The 12,044-nt window shown below is 42.2% G+C and overlaps 1 protein-coding gene across 1 annotated transcript in view; it reads left to right on the top strand.

Moving 5' to 3' along the window:
• Positions 1-12,044, top strand: part of LOC119426862 (neogenin) — a 137,838-nt gene that overhangs the window by 76,004 nt on the left and 49,790 nt on the right. Inside the window, exon 2 of the mRNA XM_037694447.1 lies at positions 7,845-8,168. Coding sequence (XP_037550375.1) covers positions 7,845-8,168 — 324 coding nt within the window. The remainder of the gene's footprint in view (positions 1-7,844; positions 8,169-12,044) is intronic.

The raw sequence follows: 12,044 nt of genomic DNA on the forward strand, positions 1-12,044 counted from the left end.
ATATATATATATATATATATATATATATATATATATATATATATATAAATAAATAAATTCTACAACAGTCCAAGCTTTGCAACAAATTTAATCTTTGACATAAAACTCTGTGATTCTGTCATCGTTTTCCATGTTCTTAAAGATTCCCAGAGTCCTGCATGTTAGACTGAGGAAGCTGCACTGAAATTCTTACAGATGATCAAAGATTAAACTTGAGCATCTTATCTTATCTTATATTATCATGACACCAAAACGGAGGCAGTTACATCTTTGTGCCTCTCATTTAAGTTAAAGCATAATATTAAATCTTTTTGTTGCGTGTCTGGATCTTGTGTAAATGTTTTTCCGGAGTTATGCATTCAAAGCATTTGCCAGTTCCCCCTAAAAAACAAATCATTCAAGCGTGATTGATTTTTCCATCTTATTACAAAGTGACTGACATTTTGTTTTGCAACAACACTTTTTAGTGCGAGTCAAGCTGCTGTTCTAGCAGCGGCCCGGCTCGTATCTGTCACGTTGTCACTGGGCCTCTGGAGTCTTGTGATGGCAGCAAACACCAAAGATGACAAAGAGCTGCGAGATGAAAACGTTGGATGCTCCTTTCTTTTAATCTGCCAGTTGATTCGGTGCTAGCGTGTTCATGTCCTGCTGAGGGAAACGCTCGGAGAACCAGAATCACAGGGTTTCTGACCGGAGGCAGATCTTTCAGGCACTGCATGTGTAGCATTCAAGTCGCCGTCAGAGTTTCTCTGACACTGTTCTGTTTCAGATCAGGGGAGAAAAACAACACTTTTTGTCTTTTTACTTCATCTGGCCTTCAGGAATTCAACTTTAGTAGAAGTTTAGCGTGTATCGTTCAAAGCAAAGATTGTTTTCCCCAGTTTATTAATACACTTAGAGTTTTGAAAAGCATTTTTGAAAACAAGTTTGTCTTAATAAATCTTGCCCTCATTGTAAGGTCCAAACAATTCTTGCACTTCTTTGATTATAGCTCAAGGGCCCAGATGTCATTCCTCTCTAAATAAAAGAAGCAAGCCTAAACTTGTAATCACTTTTTATTAAAACTTGGCAATACATTTACGGTTTGATTAGAACTGTTTTTATTCGACAAACACTTGTCGCCCTGCATTTTACCCCTTATTTAATGTGTTTTATTGAAGTCACCGAGTCTTTCTGTGCCTGGACCGTTATTATTTCCCTCAGATGCCTCTTGGTGACAGATGGGCAATGGAAAAAAGGAGTTAGGGGAGATGGGAGGATGAAAGATTCAGTAGAAAATGAGACACAGAATAGAGGTATAAACATGAAGGAGAAAAAGGTGGGGGAATGTGGGAGGGAAGCAGCGACAACCATTTCCATTAGTGTCATTAAAGCAACCCTGACACCGAGGGTGGAAGGACAAACAACGGAGAGATGGAAATAGCAAAGAGGCTGGAGCTCAGTAAATGAAGTGCTAAGGTTTATTACAAAGTGCCGTTCCACCGCCTCTCTTTATATTTGTGCAAAAGGAATCCATTCATCTTGATGTTGCTGTTTAATGACTTCTTTCACTTGCGACTTACTTCCTTGTAGAGGTTCTTACATCGTAAGGCTCCTGGTTCAAAACAGGAATACAGAGCATCGAGTGTAAAAGCTGCATTCCAACGTTTAATAACAAGAAAATCTTGTATCACTCATTCAGGTTAAAATCGCAATCCTTGCCAGGTGCGTTTACTTTTCCATCCACTCCAGGACTTCCTCATCCTAAGCCACAGAAGGGTCTCTGTTGCTCAAAATGTGCTCGGATCAAAAAGATGCCTGCTTCGTCTCTTGAGCAGCTCAATGCGGACGACTGTCAATATGGCCACTTTCAGGCTGCAGGTCAATGAGGGAGGAGGTTTCCCGTTGAGCCGCGGGTCGAATAGGAGAAAACAGGGGGTCTTTGTGTGGAGAGCAGCCCCCCACCCACTATTCTGCAATTATTCCTAATGTTGGGAACCTGACTATGAACTGTATCCACGCTAGTGCAGAACAGAGCAGAAATCGATCCTTGTTCTAGATTACATGCCACAAAAATGAGTTTACCAGTAGCTGTTGACTGGCCCGATGGAGGCAGCTCCATTTTCTTTACCCCCCAGCTTTCCAAACCACCGAGCAAGGAAATTTCGGGCCCACGGCGTCCGGTCTGAACGCAGACATTCACTTCACTATGATAGGAGGTTTTGTAATGTTGGAAAAGGTGCTTCTAAAAATGGCTCCTGATAGGAAATCCAGCACCGGCTCTGAGTCTTCCAATCTGCCTTCTCATCTCAGAGTGAAGGAGAAAGTGCAAGAACGAGTGCAAGGCAGCATATCGGGCACCACCTCGCGCTGGACTCCCAGAACCTTTTATGGCTGCTGAGAAAATGGATTTGGACCATAGGTAACAGCCCATACTTATCAAGCCGACAACCTCATTTTCCAGCGCCGTGCTCTCTGCTCCCTCGTTCTCAGTGGTTGCCCCGGTGTGGGGGTTCCTATTTTACAAGCACAACTGGGCAGCTGCAACGCTGACTAGATTAGACCTCTCGCTCTGTGATGTAGTTTCGGACTTTCCTTTCAGACTAATCCACGTTTAAATCAGCAGTAATTCTGTCATAATCATCGCCCACCGCCGAAAGGCAGGTGATAAGGTTTTGCTGTGCATGTTCATCTATAAAGGGAAATAAAATACAACTTAAAAATCACTGCACAATTTTTAACTAAACTTCTTGAAAGTAGATTTACATCTGAACTGATTCACTTTGGGAGTTGACCCAATTCAAGATGGCTACCATCTGATCGACTTTAGCAAACCCATAAATGGCTATAACGCTCAGTTTTATAGATAATGAGTTACAGTTTGGTGTGGTAGTACCAGAGATTGGTCTCCAACACTTAACCTGATCACACAAGCTCTTTTTAAAACTTCGTCATAAACTACTGGAGTCAACTGTCGGTCTGTTTGTAAAATGTCTCATGAACATGAAGACACAATCTATTGAAACTCTCAGAAAGTAATGATCAAATGTACATTTACAACTGATTATTTTTTGGTGTTTTTATGGCCACACAGTCAGCTGACCTTAACCAAACACAAATATTGCCATAATTAGGGCCGTTTTACAAATATTGAGCTATAATTTGGTGCGGTCATAGCTGAAAGTCATCACCAACACGTACCCTGAGTGCTAATCATTGCACAAGCTGTTTGCTTAAAACTTTGGCATTATTTTCTTGGATTCAACCATCTTGATTGTTAGCAAAATGACACTGTAATGCCACTTTAATTGGTGATATGTGACTTATCTGTACTGCTGATTATCTATGCTACTGATTATTTCATGCTGCTGTATTCATTCATACCCATCTGCTCACCATGGACTCATGTTCAGGCTGCTGTTGTTACACCATATTGTTTTACATTATTAGTGTTTAGCGTATATCTTAGGTCTTTTGGCGTGCCATTTGGCATATATCTTAGTGTATATCTTAGATCCTTGTATACTGTTTTTTTAAATGCTTTTGCTATTTTTGGGTGTAACTGGGACCTTGAGTACACAATTTCATTCTACGTCATGTACCACATGAGATCAGAATGACATTAAACCTGATTTGAACTTGAAATATCTTGTGAACCGCTGGTTTGGTTTAAATGCAACTTTTATAAAGTTCTCATCGATTGTGCATTTACTGCTCACTGTCTGTTGAAGTAAATCCAATTTAAAAATGGCTGCCACTAATCTGTGGTAATGCTAATCAGTTCTAGCTGATGCAAAATGACTTATCAGTCTTTCAGTTTTACAAACGTAAAGCTCAAGTTTGACGTGGTAGTAGCTGAGCACCATTCACAACACATGCTCTGTGATATCTCACATATTGTTGCTTTTAATGTTTAAACAAAAATGGCTAAAAGTAACGATCTTTGATTGAAACTCTGGTCTCAAAGGCATCATGTGATGTACTTTCCACTAAGAAAGGCTAAGCTTGTAATCTATTACTTTTATTAACACATGTGGGTGGAAATTTGTGTTTATTTTGATGTCTTTTGGGCTGTAAAATATATAAATACAAGGACTATAGGTTAGTTTTTTTCTAACAAGCCTGATTTTTTTGGAACGAGTTCTTCTTGTCATTGTTTCTGCCTCAGCGTGGTTTTGGTTAATGGCTTTCTGAACTTATCTGTATGGCAACACAAGCCCTGATGAGTTGTCAGCAACACGTCAGGACGCATCGTTCAAATGAAGCTCGTTCTGCAGCCGTCCATCAGAATGATTTTTCACGGGTGTGAAATTCCCAGCATTGTTAGTTGCCAAAAGTAAACTTTCCTCGCATTGAGATTAAAGCTGAACCCAGTCTTTATTCTGTGACAGTGATGTCAGTCAGGCTGCAGAAAGACATCCGTCCCCCCCGCTGAGATCCTGGTCTATCTGTTTTATTTAACCCGCCTCCTGTTTAGTCTTGTAGCAGAGACAGCTCAAGCTAATTAATCGTTTATTATTAACTCTAGATGTTTTTTCTGGCATGATTAAATAGGTTTTAGTTAAAGTTCAGAAGGTTGAAATAATATTTGGAGTTTCTTGAGTTATCTTCCACCCCAAGGGACCTTATAGAAGGAGATGTGAGTTTTGATGTGCTTTCCAACATTAGGCTTTATTTTCTAAAAATATTCTGAGTCTATTTAAAAAGAAAAAAAATTAATGATTTGAGTTTTTTGTAACAAATCTTGGGAAAATTGGGCTTACACTACAGTAAATGTGATTATTTTCCCAGCTAATGTCGCTTTTTATCAAAATATTTGTTTAGTTTTTGCCTAGTGAGGCCATCATTGATTACTCTGTCATGCCTTCCTGTGCTCGGGCGTCTGGACTTTGGCCAGTAGTAGCTGCATCACAGATTTGACGTCCTGCCAGTGCGTGTCTGCAGTTTTTAGTGCTGCATTGATATATTTTTTTGTAGGAAATTGTTCTGGGGGGGAGATAATTAGGACGTTGTGAAAAGGAAGGTAGCCTTCCATTATCTCCTCTCACTCCTGGCCTCTTACCACCCTGATCTCATGACAGCAGATGTTATGTCTGCGACCTGAAACATATGGTTTGACATTTAGTCTGAAAGTAGAGCTGAAGCTAAGGCCCCCCCCCCCCCCCCCCCCCCGTTTCTGTGATGAAAATGAAGTCTGCTAAAAGCAGCTGTTTGTCCTCTGATAGGGTGCTGCAGGAACTTGAGAGTGACCGAACAACTCTTTTTTCTTTTTTTTTAGCTGGAAATGAGCTAAGCCTTGGTGGGGAAACTCTGTCCAATCATCCCACCCGCAGCTCCAGCAGCGTAAAGCAGATGATTAACCATGCCGTGGTCCCTTTGGCCTGCACGGTTGAAGAATCCCCCCCACAGTTCCTCTGCTCTCTCTCCATCTGTTATGTACAGCAGCAATAAAATACATTTTCAGCCCAGTATGTGCAAAATAGCCCTTCTCTTGAATTTATCGATTTCCTGAAATCAGCTGCCTCATAATTTAAAACCACTTGGCTTGCAGCTGAGTTGAATTTTCTGTCGTTTACTCCTAAATGCATTACATAATTCACACTTTACTGCTTAAGTTTTGCATCCGCATCCCTTGCAAACGTATGACTAATGAAGTTTGCTTTCCAGACATTTTGCTGGACTTGCATTCTGTTTGTAGGTGCACTTCCTTGCAGTTAAATGGCACTTTATCAGCTGCAGGGGTAAAGCAAACCCTTTTTCTTAGATTGTGCCTATAACTCTGGCTTTAACTCGGTCAGAATGGCCAAGGTCCTTCTCTGTCCACTGGGACATGATAAGAACACCCTTCCTCTTCATGATTCAGGTCTTCTCCATCAATTTACTAAAGAGATGATGGCTCAGCTTAGCTGGAATGCTATATTTCCTTACATTTATTCCCAAATGTAAAAGTAGAAAATATCTATTCAATTCAGCCACTTTTTCCATAATTGTTTGTGCTTTTAAGCAACCTAAGGACAAGCAGGCTCATCGTCCCTGTAATGGACCTTACATTGCTTCACTCCTTGGAGCTCCCACCAGGGACACAACGTAGAGAAATTACATCCTCGCTGTTAAATAGCTGAATAATTGGCATACTCTCTCTTGCGCTCCACGCTCTCACTTCTTGTCTCCTCCCCCTGGAGACGTGACATTTTCTTAGGAGTGCAGGCACATTTCTAACCACATTTAACACTGACGCTTTTCTTTTTGCACTCTGTGCGTTAAAATTATTTAAATGTCTTCAGAACCCCAAACATCTTCTCCAGCTTCACACCATTCCTGTAGAACTGATAATTGGTGTTATTTATCTAAATAAAAGCACTCTGTGACTTTCGGGATGGGAGAGCTTGAATAATGAATGAGAACAAATTCAAAGCAGTGGTGTATTCTCTGACTTTAGCTCCATCCGTGTTACCACAATGTCGCCACTCATGGAAAGGAAACCCACGTTGCACGTTGGATCCTTCACTCTGCTAAACTTATAACTAAATCAAGACATGGTTTTAACGTGCCAGTTGCACCAGACTTAAGTTCAATTTGTCAGTTCCTTTCACTGAATCCCACTGAGGCTTGTGGTTTCATAATAAAATGGCTCTTTGAGGCTAAGTGATGGACCAACGCTCACGCGCTGAAAAAGTGCAATGAAAACAAATATTTCATTATTGGTTTTGGGAACGGACAGCACGGTGGCGCAACTGGTAGAGCTGCTGCCTCTCAATGAGCAGGTCCCTGGTTCAAATCCCAGTCGGAGGGCCTTCTGGGTGGAGTTTGCATGTTCTCCGTGCATGTGTGGGTTTTCTCCGGGTGCTCCGGTTTCCTCCCACAGACCAAAAACATGCATGTTAGGCTGATTGATAACTCTAAATTGTCTCTAGGTGTGAGTGAGAGAGTGAATGGTTGTTTGTCTCTATGTGGCCCTTTGATGGACTGGAGACCTGTCCAGGGTGTACCCTGCCCCTCGCACAGTGATTGCTGACATGGGCACTGGTGACCACTGTGACCCAAAGTGGAAGAAGCGGGTGAAAGATAATGGATGGATGGTTTTGGGAACGAGTGATGGCACAGTGGCTCAGTTGATATTGCTGTTGCCTCTCAGCGAGAAGGTTGCGATTCAAATCCCAGCCTGGAACTTTCTGGGTGGAGTTTGCATGTTCTTACTGTGCATGTGTGCGTTTTCTCCGGGTACCCTGGTTTAACTCCCACAGACCAAAAACATGCAGGTTAGGCCAGTGGTTCCCAACCCTGGTCCTCGAGGAACACAGTCCTGCTATCCACCTGATTTAGTGTTGTAACTAAATCACTGAATCAGGTGCGTTAAAGCAGGGAAACTACTGAAACATGCAGGATAGTGTTCCACGAGGACCAGGGTTGGGAACCACTGTGTTAGTTTGATTGGTAACTCTAAATTGGCTCTAGGTGTGAGTGAAAGAGTGAATGGTTGCCTCATTTGTTTCCATGTGTCCCTGTGACGGACTGGAGACCTGCCCACCCCTCTTGCACAGTGATAGTTGGATATGGGCACCAGTGACCCCTGTGACCCAAAAAAGAAGAAGCGGGTAAAAGATGACGGATGGGTGGGTTTGAGTAAGTGACATCTTGGGAAATATGATTTGGAGTCACTCGGCAAAGGGTAGAAGTGAAACTACAGAGTGTAGTTTCTCGTTTCCAGAGCCCAATTTATTTAGCACACCCGTGTTTTAAGGTTGTTTGATCCGATCTGTTGTAGTCTTGCATCAGATTTTTTTTTCAGAATCCAAAGCATTAAATTTGTGTACGCACAAAGAACAACAGTTTGTTCACCTTTGCTCTCCCTTCTTGCTCTTCAGGTTCAGCAGCGCAGCCCTTCAGCCCGTTCTGGTTCACGGTGGAGCCCCAGGACACGTTGGCCATTCGGGGGAACTCCGCTCTGCTCAACTGCTCGACACACAGCGACGTGGCCGCGCCGGCGCGCATCGAGTGGAGAAAGGACGGCACGTTCATGAGCCTGGTTTCAGACGAGCGGCGGCGCATCCTCCCCGATGGCTCGCTCTTCTTCTCTCACGTGGTCCACTCGAAGCACAACAAGCCGGACGAGGGCACCTACCAGTGCGTCGCCACAATCGACAACCAGGGCTCCATTTCCAGCCGCACCGCACGCCTCTCAGTAGCAGGTAAGTCCTGCCAGATTATGGAAAATTACTTTTCAGACCCATTTTATACCAACACAGATGGTTGAACTGGTGTTGGCCAGTGGATCTTTTGATCTCTGAAGGATTGTGTTCAGTGCAAACAGAGGCTGATGACCAAATGTTTTACTGGATCTAAAGAGGCAAGATACAAACAATGTAATGTAATTTAAAGCATCAGCTAAATCCATATCAGTTCCATTTGTTTTCTCAGTCTGCTGAATATTTGCGACTGCACGTCTGTGCAATAGATGCACTATTACACAACAAGTACAGATACGAAACAAGTTTACTGGTAGCTTTATTGTGATTTTAATTATCCCCTGAGTTCCTTAATTTTGGGTGATCAGCTATCGGCCAATACAGTATATGAGAAACCGATTTTACTGATTTTTTAAAATAGTTTTAACAACAATTGTCTGACCTGTCATTATTATTTCAGAGCACTACCTCATGGCCAGTTAAAACAAGTTTGTATTGTTTCTAGAATATTGTTCAAGGGCATGTTTTACAATAAAATAATATTGTAAAATTCAAGGTGCATTGTGACCTTATAACACCTGACAGTATCGCTTATAGAACAACATCAGTATTGGCCAAAATCGGAATCAGCAGGTCAGTTTTTTTAGAGCTCAGTGATCGGCCGATCATTTTCTAAAGTTTTCTGAACTGCAATCAGCACACCCCTAATTTTTATACTTTAACCATTTTTATTGATAAATCCCTTCAACTTTCAAGAGTCTGAATGTGTTTCCTCACTGGATAAATGCTTGTCAGAGAATCACTTTTATTTTATTTATTTATTTATCTATCCCTATGGCTTTTCCTCCAGTGTGACCTTGTTCAGCTTGAGGAACAGCAAGTGACGTGGGATTATTAGGTGTTTTGAGTCAAGTCATGCCCTGAAATTCAATTTGGAGCTGGAGGAGCCCCAGAATGCATTTACTGTGAGCTTCTGCTCAGCCAGGCTTTAAGACGCCCGAGAGAGGCCTCTTGTTGACAATGGCTCTGTACGTTATAAGCCTCTCAGACAGTGATTGCCTGGCTGAAGTTACTGTATGGCTGTGGTTCTCTTTAGTGTCATAGGCTTTTTAATTTCAGGCAGTACGTTAGCATCAGAGATACCAGTGAACAACAACATAAAAAGATGCAACAGTTAGTTACAGGTGTTGTATCATGTCTCATATTAGTGCCGAGGTTTTTCAAGCACAACGGAATAATCTCAAGCCCAAGTTTATTGCCTTCTGACGAACACCGTGGGTGAATCTAGCATAAGTTTTTCTAAAGATTTTAGAGCTGTTTTATTGCTGTGAGGTTCACTTCACGTCTGTGTTGTAGTGCTCATAAATAATGAATTATAGCTGTAAATATCTTTATGATGCTGTCTCTCCAAAACAAATCTTTTTTCCTGCTGCCTATGAAGCTGAGATATTTGACATCAAACAGAATCCTGCGTTACATCAGGAGTTGCTTTAAAAGCATTGTCAGTGCTGCAGGATGGTTATATACATGTATATATACATATAAAAACTGAAGATTTTATTGTTTACACTGGTGTTCACTTGCACTCAGACTTGTTCCCTTCCTTTTTGTGCCTGCCTTTAGTGATAAATTATACAAACATTGTGTTTAAAACAAATATTTTAAAGATCTAAAAGTACTTTCTCATATAGCTGTTTGCTGGAAACTAATTGGTGTCTTCAAATTGCAACAACAAATAAAACAAAAAAAGAGAGAAATTGGCCAACCTTTTTTGTTGCAGTCTTACTGACTGGTTTTTGTAGCTCACCTTCGCCCACATTGTTGTCACCTTGGTCCCCCCCCCCATATAAATGATTTCATCTACTGGAGTACTGAACATTACATAGGGAGATCTGGACCCATTTTTCAAATTTGTATCTTTATTTTTATAGTGGCTTGATGGGTGGTCATTGGCGGTCAGGATTTCAGATGCTCGGGATAACTCTGCAACTGTTATGAGAAAAAAAAAAGTTGTGTTCATTTTTCTCAATACGTTTAAAATTACGTTCCCCCAGAACGAGCTGGAAAGTGTCACTGGGGAGAGGGATGTCTGGATTTCTCTCCTGGACCTGTTGCCTCTGAGACTCGATTGTGGATTAGCAGTAGAGGGAGGCTGGCTGGCTGGCTGGATGGATGGATGAATGGATGGCTGGATGGCTGGCTGGCTGGCTGGCTGGCTAGCTGGCTGAATGGATGGATGGATGAATGGATGGATGAATGGATGGATGAATGGATGGCTGGATGGATGGCTGGATGGCTGGCTGGCTGGCTGGCTGGCTGGATGGATGGATGGATGGCTGTTTGAAATTAAAGCAACAAGACTGCAAGACTGTCTCACACAAGGTGAACCCCCCTCAGCATTTTGACACGTTGAACACTCACGTCTTGTTTCCAACACTTGCAGCCCACTGAGATTCTGGCTGAGTTTGGATTTTGGATTTTACAATTCAAAATCTAACATGCACTATGGATTTTGTATTTGCTGCCTTTACTTGTTTTCTTACCTCGGCAGAACGGTCTTTATGTCCTTGGTCGGCTGCACAAATCTCACCTGTTCATGTAAGCAGAGGGGATTTGTTTTGCTCCAGTTGTAAGATACGCTGTACTATCAGACAGGGTTGTAGCTGCTCAGACCTGCCTGGGTCAGCCATGATTGGATCTTGGATTCAGTCAATTTCTTTTTGAAGAAGACGGCAGACGAAGTCTGTCAGCTGTTATAGATCCATACACATTGATGGTGACTTTCTTGTCACATAAAAATTCATAGTCTTAAAGCGTTCAACCATTATACGCGAGCACACTTGAGGCTGTTGCAGTTAAGATTCTGTGCACACGTGCACAACACACGCATATATGCACTCATGTGGCCATGTATCTCCTGCATGCTGGCACTTGGATAATAAAAAGGTTAATTGCGGTGTAGAGAGAGCAGGCCATTAGGCCGCCATCAGACCCAGGAACGATGGTGCGGGCGGGGGCAGAGTGGGCGTGACCTCTGGTGTAATGACAGAATGAGTCACGCATGACCGCTGTGGAGGGAAGCAAGTCTGACAAATACCATGGATTAATTGCTGGGCGACGTGCTTCTCATTCTTCCTCAGGAAACTCCTCCACATTCACACATCAACACCTTCACTGCAGCTTCTCTGCCTTGTAGGTCCTTCTTTCCTCTTTGTAGGACAGCACTGAGGACAAAACCTGAAGTGTAGAAAATTAAATCTTGCTTTTATTCTTTCTTTTGTTGCCTCTCCAAAACAATTGATTGACCATGAAGCGGTGTGTTGTTCTCTTACGTCAACGCTTCACCTGTTCAGGAGCAGTTGAAGTTGCCATGGTGATTCATCCCTGTAAGAAGTGATTCAGCTTTCTGACACTGAAAACCCAGAGCAGAACCTAAAGACGCTCTGCTAAGCTGCTAATCATAGAACGGGCTGCAGCACTCAGCTGGCTTGTTTTTCCACTATCAAAGAGCGATTACAGGACCATTACATCCCTTTAAATGTCTCCTCCAGTGCAATGTTTCAACTTTCCTTTGATGGAGTCTAAATTTCTGGACAGGACCACGGAACAGGAAACCGTTTATCTACACAGATTGCAACAACTTTTACAGAAAACCTGCAAACAGTGATAAGGGTTTGTGGGTGTTCATTGCAGTGTGACCCAATGTTTCCAGCTTCTGTTTAGGAGAGCTGCAATAAGCACGTTGTTTCATGAAAGATGACTAAATGCAAAGTAGTGATACAAAAAGTTCAACAGGGTTTGGGATTTGTTACAAATGTTTATACCATTGACATACTATACCATACCATACCATACCATACCATACCATACCATACCATA

Source organism: Nematolebias whitei, chromosome 2 (genome assembly GCF_014905685.2).
Source record: "Nematolebias whitei isolate Nwh7 chromosome 2, NemWhi1, whole genome shotgun sequence".
Classification (NCBI taxonomy): domain Eukaryota; kingdom Metazoa; phylum Chordata; class Actinopteri; order Cyprinodontiformes; family Rivulidae; genus Nematolebias; species Nematolebias whitei.